Source organism: Nymphaea colorata, chromosome 5, assembly GCF_008831285.2.
Source record: "Nymphaea colorata isolate Beijing-Zhang1983 chromosome 5, ASM883128v2, whole genome shotgun sequence".
NCBI lineage: Eukaryota > Viridiplantae > Streptophyta > Magnoliopsida > Nymphaeales > Nymphaeaceae > Nymphaea > Nymphaea colorata.
Window position 1 is genome coordinate 8,983,702 of NC_045142.1, and position 17,601 is coordinate 9,001,302.

The 17,601-nt window shown below is 35.4% G+C and overlaps 1 protein-coding gene across 2 annotated transcripts; it reads left to right on the forward strand.

Annotated features, from left to right (window-relative positions):
• The first annotated feature begins 6,292 nt into the window (after positions 1 to 6,292).
• Positions 6,293 to 11,755, forward strand: LOC116254863 (DNA-binding protein S1FA3-like). 2 transcript variants are annotated; one of them, XM_031630479.2, is made up of 2 exons: positions 6,293 to 6,464; positions 11,321 to 11,755. In XM_031630479.2, exon 2 carries the CDS (start codon positions 11,327 to 11,329, stop codon positions 11,534 to 11,536), a length of 210 nt encoding a protein of 69 aa, XP_031486339.1. In that variant the 5' UTR covers positions 6,293 to 6,464; positions 11,321 to 11,326; the 3' UTR covers positions 11,537 to 11,755. The 2 variants fall into 2 exon arrangements, with proteins under 2 accessions (XP_031486339.1, XP_031486341.1); XM_031630481.2 differs by having other exon boundaries at positions 11,326 to 11,755.
• The last annotated feature ends 5,846 nt before the right edge of the window (positions 11,756 to 17,601 follow it).

The window sequence follows — 17,601 nt, forward strand, 5'->3', positions numbered from 1 at the left end:
GTCATATTATTAGTGAAAGAAATGTAATTTTTTTATGAATTTGAAATATATTGCTTGACAAACAATTTATCACCTATCACCCAACCGGATGCCTAGTCATTCTCCTCAGCTAGATTGCAAACCAAGTCTTGTATGAAAAACCAATTTGAGAGTGAAACATATGCGAAAAAGAAGAACCATATTCCATTGTTTGAAGCAGAACGAGGTGCACTATTCTGCCACCACCAATGTGTATTGAATGTGGCTTTGCTTATGTATGAAAGAAACAAGTGATGGAAATGAACCCACAAAGTGTGCTCACACCATTTCAAGTCTAGATTATGGACAGTAAGACTTCAAGAAGAATGAGATGGACTAAAACAAGTTTGAATGTTACACTAGCCTAGCTGGCCATCCTTACACATCGAAAGAGCTAATTAAGGGGCGGAGATAGAATTTTTTCATGAGGCATGCCAAATTAAAGTTTTAAAGTTTTGACTAGAGCCGAAATATCATTTTTTAAATTTTCTATATAAAACAACTAACATTTTTAAAAATTTATATGCAATTTTTTTTTAAAAAAAATTGAGGTGGGGCCAAGGCCTATTCAGCCCCTACCTTCACTTTGGCCCTGAGCCAATTTATCTAGCCATGGTGGAGATTTGTTGAAAAAGTGTATGGGTAAGCTTGGAGACTTCTATTACCACCAACATAGGGAGAACTCAAGAGAAAACCATAAACCAACATTATAGAGAAAGCTATCTCTAGGGGTGAACATGAGACGAGTTGAGCCCGAGTTCCGTTACCTCAAACTTTGCTCGACTAATAAAACCTCAAGCTCGATTGGGCTCGAGCTCGTGAATAGCTCGATGGAAGCAGCTTCAACTCGACTCGGTAGTTATGTGTTCAGCTCGAGCTCAACTTGATTAAGGCTCGACAAACTCGTTTGAATAGAATCGATATTCATCGTTGCATGTTGAGTTCAAGCTCGACTCGATTAAGGCTCGACAAACTCGTAAACTCGTTTGAATATATCGACTTGATTAATTCTCGACAAACTCAATTAAGGCTCGAACTCGACTTGGCAGTTACGTGTTGAGCTCAAACTCAACTCGATTATTTGAACGAGTCGACCTCCCGACCCATAAATTCGAGTTCGACTCGTTAAGCCAGCTTGAACTCGTTCACCCCTAGCTAACTCCAACATTATAGAAGATCTATCCATCGATATTGGCAACCAACAAACAGAGGTTAGAGGGATACAAGTTGAATAAACTAATCTGTAATCGGGCATCTTCTTCTCCATCTTGTAATCACCTTATATGTAACATTCTTCGTCAATAAAATGAATGTATTCCTCTTCACTGTTACTCATTATTTTTGCCCTGCTCATGCCTAATGTATCACTCAAAAAGGATAATTTTATGATAAAATCTATGACTAAGACTTAATTATATGGCATCTTGCACTTTGGACAACATAATTGAATGTCTTGATATTTAAATATGACAAGGAACTTTGAAAGCTCAAAGCACTAAATTGGTCTGCTTTGGAATGAAGCCGTGCATAGAAAGACCATTTTTTGCTCCGATCACATCGTAGCCACACGGGTTGTTATTTCACCCGTCGTAATTATATTTTTCGAATTTGTTAGTTAATCAACGTCATTGTGAAATTGCAATCAATAGAAATGACCCCTTGAGTGCACCTTTTGGGACAAACATGAAACAGGAAATTTTCACTCTGGCTATAATTTATATCAAAATGACCGAAACAAATTTCCAAAAGGACTGCTGGCGGTGGACGATCTCCTTCCTTCGCATGATCACCAAAAAAATAATAATAAAAGAAGAAAAATAAGAAAACAATGTTAAAAGGAGATCAAATAATCATTTGATGTCTTTGAATGCCACTTATAGAGTAGCATATATATGTGTGTGTATTAGTGATAAATTTTTAAATTAGTCATAATTTTTTTATTTTTACCCATCTAATACATTTAACATACGATAGCATAAAACTATTATATATATATATATATATATATATTGAAAGCAACTACTACCTTTTGGTTGGATAATATTTTTTATACTCATTGATAAAAAGTTGCAAAATGTGTATTTATGCTGACATTTGGGTACAGTTTATAGTGATAAGATGCAAATTTTGTTAAGGGTTTTTGAGACATTAGTGGTAACCAACTATTTTTAATACATATACATACATACATACATACATATATACTTACATACATACATACATATATATATATATATATATATATATATATATATATATATATATATATATATATATATATATATATATATATATATATATATATATATATATTACACACATTTAAAGGAAAAAATGTATCCTTGTAATTCTGCTTTTATTTTGAATGTAATTTTTTTTGTTATTATATTTGACCTAGCCTAAGCAAATAAATAAATACATGAGAACAATTGATGACGTATAGTTTTCTATATTCACAGTTAAACATGGCGCAAAATCTCAATCTAAATCTTTCCCATGAGGATTTCACATATTTTCAATTTTTATTTTTCTATATTCACAATTAAACATGGGGTAAAATCTCAATCTGAATCTTTCACATGACAATTTCATAGATTAGAATGAATTAGGCGAAGGTTCAAGTCGCATAAAGTTAATGTTACCTAGCGACCTAAGTTTTTGACATAAAAAATTACTAAAACTTATTCTTAACTAAAATGGTATTAGGTTCACGCAAATGCACTGAAGTTGAACTAGTGTGAGCAAACCAGAAAGTCATTGAGAAAAAAAAAATGCTGAAACATACACAACGTTCTTTTAAAGAATGTGTCAGCCCTTACCCGTTCTTTTCGACGATGTGACAATTTTCAGAAGTTTAAACTGTTATATTAAAAACAAATCATTAAAAAAAAGTAGCAGGCACATCAACTATTTGCAAGGTAGGGCCCTTCAACTTTTTGAAATATTTTAAGATGATAGAAACTTTTTAGTTTTTCAGGAGGATCTTTATATCTCGGAAACAGTTCTTTACTGCCCCAAGTTTTATTATTATTATTATTATTTTTTTAAGGATGAGTAGTTCATTCCATCGCCTCTAAGAGAGACCAGTGAGTATCTTTCTGTGTTCGTTTTTGTGGGTTTCACAAAACATATTTCAAGACCTTTTACGGTTTAGAGATGAAGTGCACTGGAACGTGACAGTTTCGAATATTAGTTTTTAAAGAAGTCGGACCACCTTACCACCTAGTATGCTATCACCCGTCAGAAGTTTAAAAATATGTTAGATAGATGAGGAATGAATGTAAAAACTCACTTGAGTCATGTCATTGGGAAGAAGATCGATTTGAATGGCATAATTGTCTGCGCTTTCAATCATGTGCTTTGTTTTTCACTTGAGCCATTGAAGAAGATCGATTTGAATGGCATAATTGTCCGCTCTTTCAGATCACGTGCTTTGTCTTTTGCCCCTAACGACCAAAGCCCTAATGCTTCGCTTTGTGAGATAACTGTGTCCGCATGTTTGGGGACTCGTTTATTTTCACTCTCAACAAGCAAAGCCCTTGGCTTTGCAAGTGGCCCCTTTCTTCCCAATGATACGTGGCCCGAAGGAGGGTTCTCCAAGCCTCGTCTCAATAGAGGGGCGGAACCAAGGTAGGGTTTGTTGAGGTCCTGGCTCCACCTCAATTTTTTAAAAAAAATTCAATTGTTTTATATAAAAATTTTGAAAAATAATATTTCGACCCTAATAAAAAAATTATAAACTTTAACCCCTCTCATAAAAAAAAGTTTTTGTTTCACCCTAGAAAGAGACTTTCACACTCGTTTATCCCATACATCTTATAGAAGGAACACACACGTTGCTCTCCCAATATATATATATTTTTGTCTGAATGAAAAATCTATGAGTTTCTTAAAATTTATCAACATTTTGGTTCCAGAAGAAGGCCGTTGGTTTCTCAAAAAAACAAAAAGTTCAATTTAGAAGTCTATGGCTTTCACTGAGCCAAACCAGGTGCACCCGCAATTTTGGTGGGGGAAAAGGCCAATAGTCCAGTCAAGGACGGTTGCATGTGGATGGTTTCTTTCGGCTCTTCACCTAATTCCTAATTCTTCAAGAGTTCAATGCTCATTCGCATAATTGGCAAGGGCTAAGACAAGGAGGCCGGTAGGAGCTGCTCCAATTTTGAAAAATTTTAAATTTATTTGTAAAAAATTAAAAAAAATTGTTTCGGCTTTTGCAAGAGTTAAAAGTTGTATATATGTTGGCCGAAGCTCTTAAAATTTCATTTTTACCTATTGAATTTATTAAAAATTTAATTTCATACCCGTCAAACTTTTGAAAAATAGGGTTGACCTTTGTTAAAAAAAATTCCCAGAATTTTAATGGTCATTTTCAACTGTCTCAGCCCTCCATAAAAGTGAAATTTTTGCTTCGCCAGGAGCATTGGTGAGTCACCTGCTTAAGCTTTTTTATTCAAATATAAAAATAAAAATGTTGCCAATAATTGCGAGAGAGAGAGAGAGAGAAAAAAAAAAGAAGATAGAAATATCCGTATTTTCAAATCAATAACATATGCCCACTTTATTTTTTTGTGGTGAGTTGCATTAAAACTGAGATATTAACTTCATTACCAAATTTGAGATCAAACTGAAAATTACTATAATTAACATAATTAACATGGAAGACTAATTTCAAGTATCGTACATGGTTGGTCAGACTAAGAACTTATATAAAGGCAGGTCTGTAGTTCGATTCTCATGGGCGTTATATTCTTATGTCTTAAGTGGTATGAAACAACATCCAATTTAAAGGATGCACCGTTGCTATCCCTGACACAAGAGCCCTCTTGTTGCATCGGACTCAAGTTTCAATGCAAGAAGCTCTGGAGGCAAAGTCAGATTTTCTTTTTGAGCAATGGGTTGTTAATCACATGCTAATCTAAAAGTCATATTTAAATTCAGACTTAATTATATTCAAATTCGGATGCCATGCTAAGAGGTCAATCGGATCGGGGAAAGGGTGCATTCAGTGTGAGTCGGATCTCAGATGGCTACATTCGAAGTTGGATAACCGGATCGGATCCATTTATTCTACTGATGACCCAGGGTTTGTCATGTCCACCGATACCATGGCGCGTTGTTTGAGACAAGTATTGGGTCAAAGTCAAATCTGAGAAAGAGTGGGACCCACACGGTGGTGGGCACGCACTCCTTGACCCACCACCACCTATTTGTAGCTAAAAAAGCGGCAAGGCAATCTCAAAAATATAATAATAATAATAATAATAAAAACAAATTTACAGTTGCACACTAATACAGCAACAACTATAAACAAATTTATAATTATATGTTTGCTAATATATCGGGTTTCATTTGGCAATATGAACAATAACAAATGATATCTACAAATTTATTTGTTCTGAATAAAACAATATGTTATAATTTTTTAAGAACATGCTTTGGCCTTCAAAGTGTATCAGGATCAGATTTAATCAATCTATGAAGAAGTCAAGTCCATGGATTTAGGATCCGGTTGGGGGAGAAAGAAGGTTGGACTTCTTGCTATCTACTTGTAACGAGGACCATGTCTGCATCTTCCCCGCCGGTGTTGTCTGTTTAATGGGTCACTTTTTCTTGTTTGGCACCTTGAATATTCAAGAATTACAAATCACTCCTAACCTTAAGAAACACAACCAGATGGAAATTTTTATGATTTTACAAGGAAATATTTTTTATTCCACTTTTGCCCTTATATGGAAAGGGTTCTTCATTTTAATCACAAGGGCATTTTGATCATTCTCAACACCAAACACACCGTCCTGTTTGAAAGCCATAATAAATATATAAATGCTTCCCCAATGTTATTGTAATGATCGCAAAACAAGTTGTTTGCTATGACATTTTATTTGTGACAATAGAATGCACAAGCTATCTTATGTTGCCAAACTTTAAAGATTATTTTTTTCAAATAATTTTAAAGATTAAATTAATTATGCGATCCTTTTTTTCATTAACACTAGAAATTTCATGAAACTTCAATCCATTAATAAAGTTAGACGAATAAAACGACAAACTTTAAATAATTAGGTTTTAAAAAATGAACTCATGAATTCTATTTACCAACTGGAGAAAAAACTCTAAGTGTCTTTTAGGATATTTATGATGTTTAAAGTATATACTGAAACTTTGCTTTAAAAGTCGTACTTATCTAGAAAATAAGAGAAAGTAAGGATCTTAATTGAAAGTTTGGCCGAAGGCCTCCATAAATAAACCATGTTCCCGTAAAGAGGAGAGGCACGGGGCGTTCTCCCGCTGAGCCTGAAAAGCCGAACTCTCTTTTCCTCCTAACAAGAGATCGGGAGAGAGAGAGAGAGAGAGAGAGAGAGAGAGAGAGAGAGAGAGAGAGAGAGAGAGGATATTGAGAGGTCCACCTGCAGAAAAGGAGACCGAGGAGGAAGAGAGACCCGGTAAGAAAAGATGGGATAAATAAAATGAAGAGGATTTTGCTCTTTTCCCGCTTCCTGTTCTCTTTCTGCTTTTCAAGTGTTTTGGATTCATTCCGTTTCTTGATCTCTTTCTCTTGTGTCGTTTTCTTCTTCGCCGTTTCGGAAATCTGTGCCTTCTTCTGTCGATCTGTGGTTGTCCTTTCGTCCGATTCAGAAATGTTAGGATTTGCAGCTCGTTGAAACCCATTTTTTCTCGATCTGATCTTCTTTCGCCTTGCTTCCTCTCCCTTTAGCTCGAGGAGAGCTAAAAATTGCGTCTCGTTGTAGGTTCGTCTTGGTGAAGTGATGGCATATGGCGATTTGAGGTTTTCATCCTTGAAATGTTTGGATCAATGATGGGAAAACGTTACTTTGTCTTGTTCTATTGTCTGGGTTTTGATGTTACCGTTCTTTCCATAATTTGTTCTCTGTTGGTTTTCTATGGTGCTCTGAGTGGTTTATTTCTTTCTGATTGTGGTAAAAAATCTTGTGTTCGTGGCTTGCGAATGCTAATTATCCTAAAACATCGTGAGTTTTATTCGGTTGCGAGCAATCCAATAGTAGGAAAATATGGGACGTTGCGGTCAAGAACTACATTTCTAACTTCCTCAATTATGGCATGTAAGAGTCTGAATCTGAACTGACTTCTTCATTGATATGGATTTTGGGGATTCTCATATAGTGTTGGGCTCGTTTAGTGTCAGGTCTGTAGGCTACAGAAGTTCTTGGTCAGTTGGGGACCCTTGGAATTTAATGCTATGGTCAGATTCTCAAATCCGTGAAGTTGAATCGGCGACTATTGGGATGATACTGAAATTTAGCTCCCTAAATTTTGTTTGACGTGTTATTGGAAGGTTAAAGTTCGGTTTAAACTTAACAATGATTAAGAAGTTCTTTCTTTGGAGCCTTTTTTTTAGGCGTGGGGGTGGTGATGAAAAGTGTAGAGTGCGATGCATGGCGTTAAAAGTGGAACAAGTGAGGCTAAATTTCTTCAAAAACTTTCTTTTGTTGGTTTTTTCTTGTAATTTGGAAGGGTGTCGACCACGGTTATAGTGAACAGACAGGTCTTTAGGACACCATCCGTCTAAAATGCAAAAGTATTAACCATGTATGGATGAGTGGAGAAGCTATTGTGTCTCAGAAAGGCTTTTATGGTCATACTATTTAGGACAGACGATTATCCTGCGGTTCAATTGCAGCTGTTCTGGATAAATTTCCTGCATGTGTGAAACTTATTTGTTTGGAAACATTTTAAAATTGTGCAACTCATGCAAACCTGTTTCTGATAACATGCCAGCTCATTTCCCTTAACTTTCAAATTTGAACAAATTTGCACTAGAATTAAATAAATTTTTTTACATTCTTTGAGTGCCAGTAATTTCGTGAATGTGATACTTTATGTTAGTTGCGTTATCTCTAAATTCTTAATCTTTAGGCTGCATCATAAACAGCTTATTTATAAAAAAATATTCTAGTATAATAAAAATAATATACTTATTTGTATGGCATATAGTAGTTTCATAGCCACAATTAATGTACATGTGCATTTTAAAGAGTTTGCTCTCTGTCTCTCCCTCCCTCCACATCTCCATGCACACATGACTATCATTCTCAGGTTTTTACTTAGGAAAATCTTTCAGAATAAAAAAAAATATTAAGAATAATAAAGAACTATGAAATTATTAGTTTCTGTCATTTTTTCTTACAGAAATTGTTGAAAACTTAAGATACTTATGAAATATTGGAACAAAATTTAGAATATATTAAAAATATCTTTTTAGGAAAACTCTATGAAAATATCTATTATTGTGATATTTTTCGTTTTCACAATATTTCTCCCTTGTTACATTTATTTTTGTAATTTCTCACAATATTTTGAAAATATTATATATATATATATATATATGTTCTCAGCTCTTTCTTAGGAAGGTTTTGTCTGGAAATGTAAATTTTTTTCCTTGGAAAGCATGAAATTATGAATTTTTATTTTGCTGCAAAAAATATTGAACCAAAAATATGCATTCAAAATATGTGTAGTGTGTACAGTTTTTTCAGAAAGAGAAAATATTTTTTGATATTTTTTATTCGGAAAATACCATAAATTTTTTTTGGAAATAATCTTTTCGAATTTTGTCAGTGCAAGAATTTTACGAAATACAACAGTTAGTGGTGAATAACGTATATGGAAATTGGTTTAGCAGATTTATCCATCTGGATAGTCTTTAGCTGTTTCTTAAAAAATTTAATTGCATAGATGAACGTAAATTTTTTGAAAATTAGGTTTAAAAAGTGATGAAAATCCAAAGGTAAGTCTGTTATCTTAAAATCCTTGTAGAATCTGCCCTATACATTGGATTTTCATGCTTATTTGAACTGTATAGTTTGGACTTTGGACTAAGTCACATTGATACTTCCAAAAGCATGAGGTGTTGGTGAGAAGCAGCTGCAGCACTGTCACCAACATGTTGACACATTCAGGACATGGCGTTCTTCATACATGGATATCCAAAAACTGGACATGTGTGTCTTCTGGAAAATGATTTTTAACTAAAAAATTGGAGGATTCTAGATGTATATCTATGTTCTTGGATTCTGGCATTTTGTTTCCTCTTCTTCTATCGTGCTTCCCCTCTAATATGGGGTTAACTAAGAGCCATTTGTAATGCATTGAGGCTTAGAGTAAGATTCTCTTTTTACTCGTCCTATTGATTTTTTTTTTGCCCCTTTCCTTTATGTTTTCCTGTTTTGGCCATTCTTCTTCTCTACTTTTGCTTTTATTATTTCTTGATGCTATTTAAAGTGGGACATAGACAAGGAATATTGTGCAGTATGTCTTTTCACTTCTAAGTTTTTGACTCACACACAGAGAAAAATGGAGCTTTTAGATTTGACCATCATTGTCTGTCTGTCCTTTGAACCAGTTTTAAGTCAATTTCACAAATCCAATCATGTGGATGGTTGTGGAATATCCAAAACCTCTATATTGCATGGACATGGATATGCATGTCTCTCTCTCTTACTTGATACAGTAGTTAAAAACTTAAAAATTTCTATTACGAGTGTTTCTTCTATCCCATTCACTGCAAAGATATGACCTCCCCATTTCAAAACCATGGAGTCAAACAAGAAATTATTCTTTTTTGGTACAAAAAATTTTCTTGTGTAATATACTGGTAGCTGCACTGAACAAACTGCCTTTCCTGACGCCATGCAGCAATCTTTTTTGTATTTGGTCCCTGTCCAAATCCTGAAGCACGCACAAAAAAAGGAATAAATGTGGTCCACTGAAAGCAGACTGTAGCTGTTGCCTCTAAATGATTTTTGAACCTTCCGAACGTGATATATGTGCTTTGGGTTTCATTTTACATGATGTGTTGCTTGAATGCTCTGTCATTCTTTAGATTGTTAACTATAAGCAGGCTTGGTGATAGTGTCTTCATGCTTGAATATAACATCTCTTGCTTCTTTGGTTTTTAGCTTGCTGCCACAAAAACATGTCATTCTGAAGCATGCCAAATGTCTCAGTTTATTGCTTTGTGGAATCAAATAAGTCTAATACATTTACTGAAGTATTATGTCTGTTGCGGCTAAAATGTATGAGTATAGTGCAGATAAAGCATTTTCGAAAAAATTGCATGCAGGTGTGGGAAGAGGGCCATGTGTGTGTGTATATAAATATACACACGTACACACCCATACGTGCTATGCATGATGGTGCAAAGGAAGAAAAACAAGTATTTACTAATTAATAAATACACTCTAGAGTTGATAAGCTAAATTAAACAACTGGGGAACATGAAACAGTTAATATGCAAAAAAGATTTGACTTGGAACATTTTGGAGGCTTGTTGATACATGTATCTGGATTTTATCAGAAGACCTTTTAGGCTCTGAGATTTGTCAAAGACAATCAATAATATGCAGGTTTCTGATACTGCAAATCCATATAAGCATGTTGTTAGGCCTTATTTGAGATCATGAATTGTGTCTCAAAATCTAGTTGGGGATTTATTGATACATTATTGCATATACACTTTCATGTTTACCCCTTCGCAGGTGTTCGAACTGATTACTTGTTGAACCAATTTTGTCTTGAAAATGTTCTGTCCCATATTTGAGATGAAGTTGTAAACCTTATTTAGTGAAGATGGCCAATGGCTATATCTGCTGTGATTGTTGGATTTAATTTTACCTTATCCAGTTATTTTCCAATTGTAAGTTCGTAACCCTTATCTCAGACTCGGTTCACAGATCTATGACCTTTAAACATGAATTATGGGTTCTGTCTTTCGAATCTACATACCTTCAATTTACTGAGGCTGGTCAAAATTGTTTAATGTGGTAGGTTGTGCTTCATGATTGTAGAATGTTTGAGGATTGAAGAACCATGGCAAATGCAGAATTATTTTGTCCATCTGTTTGACACCATGCAGTTGGTGGTTGCACTGCATGTTGGATGGTCTCGTTGACCATCTACAACGAGGCAACCATATAAGGATCAAATTGTATCCGATTTACACATGGTTGGCTCTGAGGGGAAAAAACTAACATTTAGACCGACATTTAAATGATTACTGATCCCTTTGAATTCATTGCTTGTGGCTTTTTTCATCTACTTCATGTCTTCCTTTCTACTGGCCTTCATCAGTTATAATTTCTATTTTATCAGATTATTCTGGACCATGAGCACTTAACCCTTCTACCTCTGAAGGAAAAGTTTGTGCCTGCCCTTCTATCTCTGAATTGTTATGTTTTGACATCAAGAGAGCAATCCATGCTTGTACAGACTTTTTGGTCTCTCTATGGTTTTCATGAACTTATCCACTGTTTACGTCTAGGAAAGCATGACGACAGAGATCAACTCTAAAGGTGTCAGCGCAGGGCTGATTGTCTTGCTTGTTGTTGTTGGAGTTGTGCTGACCTTCATTATCGGGAACACTGTCCTCTATATATATGCTCAGAAGAGTGCTCCACCAAGAAAGAAGAAGCCTGTTTCCAAGAAGAAAATGAAGAGAGAAAAGCTCAAGCAAGGTGTCTCGGCACCTGGGGAATAAACCTCCAATATCAAAATTTCAAGAGTCTGACTCCCTTTTTAGGTCTAGGTAGGCAGGATGTTCTTGTACTTGTACTGTGGTATCTTGATGAGAATTTTCTTGGTTTTTGATTGCTTAGACCTTGCTGGAGATTTGTTAGAAATTGCTCTTGGCAATTGTTTGAACCATTTTTGGTTGACTCTCTCTCCATCCAGTGAACCGCCTGACAGTAGTTTAGCATTTTGGTTATGTGATTCATCAATCTGAAATTAACTTGGAACATTTTAGATTAGTTAAAGCATTTGGCATGCCAGATAAATTTCACCACCGAGGGCTCCATTAACAGCATCTTTCTGTTGTGGCTTGTTACTTGAGGATGTGGATACACATTGTGTGTCTGTGTGTGCAGGGACAAATAATTAAATGCGTCTCAAAGGTGACAAATAGAATTGCTAGTCAGATATTTGACGCGTGTAGCACATACTTTTGGAATTGACTGGAGAAACATTGACGGCAAATTTAGTTTTTAGAAAGGTCCTGTTTAGTTAAATATTTAATGGATATAAAGATTGGACGTGAGTACTGATCAATGTTGTAAAAAATATCGATGAAACTGTTAAAAATCATTTTTTTAAAAAAAAATTCAAATACAACATGTAAAAATAAGCTTAAAATAAAATATTAAAGGATTTAAGAATAGTTAAGCTTAACATGTGCCACCATGAAATCGGTCACCGGATTCGTTTGGTTAGCCGGTGAGTCGAACAGTAGTGACAATATTATAGCAGTTCTGGACAAGCTGGTGTGAAATTCAGATCACAATCTCCTTGTTTTTTGTATAGCGTACGATTCTGTTTGATGGTATACCTCGTTCTCTGAATAGTTAGTGTACACCAACCAAGACATTAGTGGTCTTCCTCACGACGTTTTGTATTTAAAATTCAGGTTCTCGTAATATTTTATGTTTAGAATGTACAACACTAGGTAGGCTGTTCATTAGCAAGTTTGAGCCAAGTTGAGCCAGCTCAAACTCGGCTGAAGCTCGAGTTGAGTTTGATTTTATTAGTTTTTGCTCGACTCGGCTCGAGTTCTTAAAACTCAAATTCGGTTCGATTAAGTCGAGCCGAAGATTGGCTTGAGCTGAGCCAATCATTTCATTAAAAAACTTATTTTTTATAGCAAGAGGCGGCACATTGAACATCCTTCATACCAGTCATGTGCATACCTGTTTGAGTATTTTACTTTTTTTTGATAATTTTATGAGACACATTTTATGTATTTGCTTTCTTGAGCTTAACTGACTTTAGCCAAGCTGAGCCCACTTAACTCGAGAGCGGCTTGTTTTGGTTGTCGAGTTTATTTCTCAACTCGAACCCAACTTGAGCGAAAGCCAAACCTTCATTTTGGGTTCACAAAGCCGTCAGGCTGCCCTGATGGTCTTTCATTTTTTTTCCCTCTCAAGTCCAGAGTGAGAATGGAGAGGCAGGACTGAGTCTCCATACGCCATCCTGTTACTTGCCGAGGCTCCAGAGGCTGAAATATCATTTTTCAAAATTTTAAATGGAACAAGTGAAATTTTTTAAAATTTGCATGTACTTTTTTTTTTTTTTTTTTTTTATGTGGAGCCAGAACCCATGCAGTGTCCCTGGGCTCTGCCCGGCAGGGCTCTGCTAGGTAGTGCCACCAACAAAGTCTCCACACACCACCGCCCTCTAACCGGCAGACCTGCCAGGGCTCTGCTATTGTTTAGGCGGTGCCACCCACCGGGGTTGGGAGTCATCCGCGAAGGGACAGAGCGTCTCCCACCTTGCCCATTCTCACATCAGATTGATAAAAAAGACAATCAAGGGAATCATAAAGCAGAGGTACAAAATCTTTTTGTCAGAAGGCCGAAGCATTTAACATATAATTTTTATATGGGTTAAACTAAAAATTTTAAAATTTATAAGTAAATTTTAATCAGAGGGGGGAACATGATTCCTACCAGCCTCCTGCCTCCACCCTGCAGCCCCATTACTAATGGAGTTTGGGGTTCATGATCTCATTTATATATATATATATATATATATATATATATATATATATAGGGCTGGCGTGAGTGCCTGCCCACGCCAGCCCAAGATAGATATATATATATAGGGCTGGCGTGAGTGCCTGCCCACGCCAGCCCAAGATAGCTCCATGTTTTTGCCTGCTTTATTTCAAGTTTGTTCGTGCATGTACCGGCTTCGGCTTCCGTTTTTCTTTTCATAAAATTAAAATTATGAGCATTCCACACACATGAGAAAGAAACTCAACTGCTTGAGCCAGCGTGGGGCTGGCGTGAGCAGACAGCCCAAGGTACTAGTACATAGTGCCCCATAGCCAAAAATTTCTGGCTCCGCCACTGTATATACACGCACATGTACACGTATGTGTGTGTGTGAATTGAGATCAAGTTTGTAGGGTATTGCTAAGAGAACCATAAACAATTGCTACATCATATACCATCATCAATGCATCAGTGGTTAAGGACTTTTAGTAGCAATTTTTAAAATTTGAACCATCCGGCAATGTCTGGCAGCCAGCTCATTCCAATTCTTAGATATCCACACTCACTATTAAGGTGCTTGATAAGAAAAACAGTTCTTGAAACACATGTTTTTAGCACACATGTTGCAAGAATACCATGTCTTGTTCTGACAAATGTGGGGAGATTATATCCGGTGTTTGATTATTAGATTTAAGGACAAGATTCACAATTGCAGCATGTTCTTTTCAACAAATATATAACCTTTTCCAACTGGTTGTCAAAATGCCGTCTATAAAATATGGAATGAGAAAACGGATCTTATTAGTCGCATGGGATCTGATGGGAAAGATCACAATAGTGGAAAAGGCACAAGTAGTACCCGAATTTGTAGCATGCACAAACAACCTTTTGTCTTAAAGAGTGGGAACCGAAAAAAACTAGGGGCAGCTTGGGTGCATGTTACAAATTCGAATAGCTGCACCCTTTTTTTGAAAATTTTCTATTCTTAAGATTTAGTCGATTAGATTTCGCAAAATGGATGATAGTCGGTGGTCCATACGGTCTTATATAATGTGAAAAGGAATTAAAATGAATAGAAAAATGTACAAATTATTTAATGGAGTTTCAACTTTCAAACCATTAGATGAACAGATGCTTAATTGAGTTGGCTTCAGAAAAAAAAAACAACTTTCAAGAATATCTAATATGTTTTTTTTTTCTAAAGATATTTAAGCACAAATTTCTCCACTTAACAACTTAGAACTTGTTATGTTCACCATACGGTGTATAAAATTTTCGTGCACTAATATGGTTAAAGAAGAAAATACTTTTGGTTAAAATAAAAATAAAACTTTTTGTAAGGATACAAAAGAAAATCGAAAAGAATAAAACAACTGAAAGAGGATTTTTTTTGTAAAGAATTTTCAAAATACCCTCTTTTTCTTTTAGCATATATAAGTTGCGTGCATCGAGCGGCACAAGCAACTTGCTCTCTTAAAACTGAACCTCAAGAGTAGAGTCTTCCATGTTAGGGAAAATGGTTTATAGCCATATTCCGGCAATAACAAAAGTATTTGTGTAGCTAAAAACACAATACAACCCCCACCTTTTTTCTTTTCATATTAAACTCTTGAATGCTCTCAAAAGAATGAGCCATAACGGGAAAACCCATGAGGACTTAAGGGTTGTTTGACAACAAAAATACTTTTCGAGTGTCTTATGAATCTATCCCAAAAATTGAACCACCTGGGCAAGCGCTGCCTTTGCACCATTAGCAATCTTTTATAAAAGCTCAATGTTGTGCATGCGATGCACCACCCATGGAGAGAAGCATACAATGATAGCCGAGGCAGAGGAGGAGGACAAAAATCATTATCAGACTTGCACCTACGGATCCACAATAGAGGCAAGAGAGAAGCAAAGACAACGGTGAACCGGAAGACCTTTACTCTGATATTACGAGTCAAGCATAGAACATCCGCAATCGGCAACACAGAGAAATAGGGATAGGAGATCGAGTTGTGTGCACACCCCTGTGCCCATGACAAATATACACAAGCAAAAATAAAAAAAGGGGGTTGGAGTACTTTAGAATATTTTCATAAAGATATGAACATTGTAAACTTTTAACATTTTCATAATCCCCATTTCATCCTTTTAAGAAGTTTCATTTTCTAGTTTATTGAGGGTATTTTGGTCATTACACATTCTTGAAGTGTACAAATATATCTGATTTGAATTGGATATCCAACCGATTCAATCCAAAAAAATCGGATATGAAAAAAAATTTAATATTCGATTAAGAAATCAGATCGATTTGGATTTAATAAATGACATCCGATCGGATTCGGATATGCATAAAAATCCGATTGGATTCGGATGAGATTCATTTTTAGACAAATATCTTGTATCTAATGCTATTAAATTTTGAAAATTTACTGGTTGAAAATTCGGATTCGGATACAAATATAAATATACAAATTAAATTCAGATCAGATTCTAAAATCGGATTGAAGATTCAGAAAAAGCGGATATGATTAAAGATTGATCCGATCTGAATTGGTTCAGTTGATATCCTTATGTGCAGGTAACCAGTTTCGTAGGGATAGAAATAAAGTTGCATGCACACAACAAATATATATACAAGGAAAAAAAAAGGAAGGAAGTTGGGGTACTTTAGCTGGGGCCTTGACTGAGGCCGTCTTGTCGACAGCTTGATCAAGCCTGTCCCTAATTCGGCGTCAAAAGGTTGGTTGTGCTCTGGATGATAGTGGGACCATTTTAAATATTAATTAGAATATATATAGTTTCTACCATCATTTCAATATGATTTCTTCTTTCACATTATCGTGTCTTGGATAATAAATAATCCATGTGATCAATCACGCGATGATCAATGTAACTCATGTGCTGTTGTCGGAGGAAGCAGTGGGGGCAGATCGATAATGCATGGCGACGGCAAGATCCGATCTCTTGATTGTTTGTTGAATTTAGGCATCCCATTCGTTTGCAAGTGGGGAACGTGTGTCCCAAAGGCCGTTCGTGCAACTCCAAGCACTTGTACTTAGCTTGTCCAATTGTTCCTCGCTTTCTTCTAGCTGGTGGGTTTATTGGGGCCGGCCCTGTCTGCATCCGTGATTCTCAAAATTTTTCTCTCTCAACCAAAGTAATTTTTGGAGGATTCCTCTTCTTTATGTTGGTTTCCTTGGCTACATGATATATATATAGTAGCCATAAAGAGAGAGAGAGAGAGAGCATCTTAGTTTGGTTAGAGTTGTCATCGCCTTGACCACGAATGGGGCCAAGGGGGCCAGTAGGAGCCATAGCAGCCCCCCTCAAGTTTTTTTGCTTTTTTTGTTTTTAAAATAAACATGTAGTTCTAAAAACTTTTCATTCAGCATGTATACAAATTTTGAAAAATTATATTTGGGCCCCTTTTGATACTATAGTTTAATCTTTCTAATGAAAAATTTCTAGCTCCATATTTGACCTTGACATAGAACAATGAGCAGAATTGTTTTTTAATATAATGGTTCCTAACATAAATTATTAGCTATTTTCAATATATTTCATCTTCAAAGTATTAAGTTCGCCAAGTTCATCCATTTCAAATTTCTAACAATCCATCCTACAGGATACATGTCTTCATAATATCTTAATGGATAAGAGGTGAGATGTAATAAGTTTCTTCATAGAATTATAATACTAAATCGTAATACTAATTATAGATTCTTCAACATTTGCTATGTCTCAATAGATAAGAGGCAAGTTATACTTATATATCTCTAGGTGTTTCCTTTTTTATCCAAAAAGCTAATAACCATAAAAGTGTGGTGTTCGTACCTAGAAAATTAAAATTGACAAAAAATCATCTTTTCAGATGTCTAATAGGATTTTAGTGTCAAACTTTTTGGACTTTATTTCTTAAATCTTTATAAAATCCTTCCAATACATTGAAGAAAATTTATTTTGTTATGCCTTGATTCTTAGGTTTTTTAAATGTAGAGATAGCATATAGGCAGTTAATTTTGTAAAGGGCAATCTTTAGATACCAAAGTTATTCATACATTTTTAT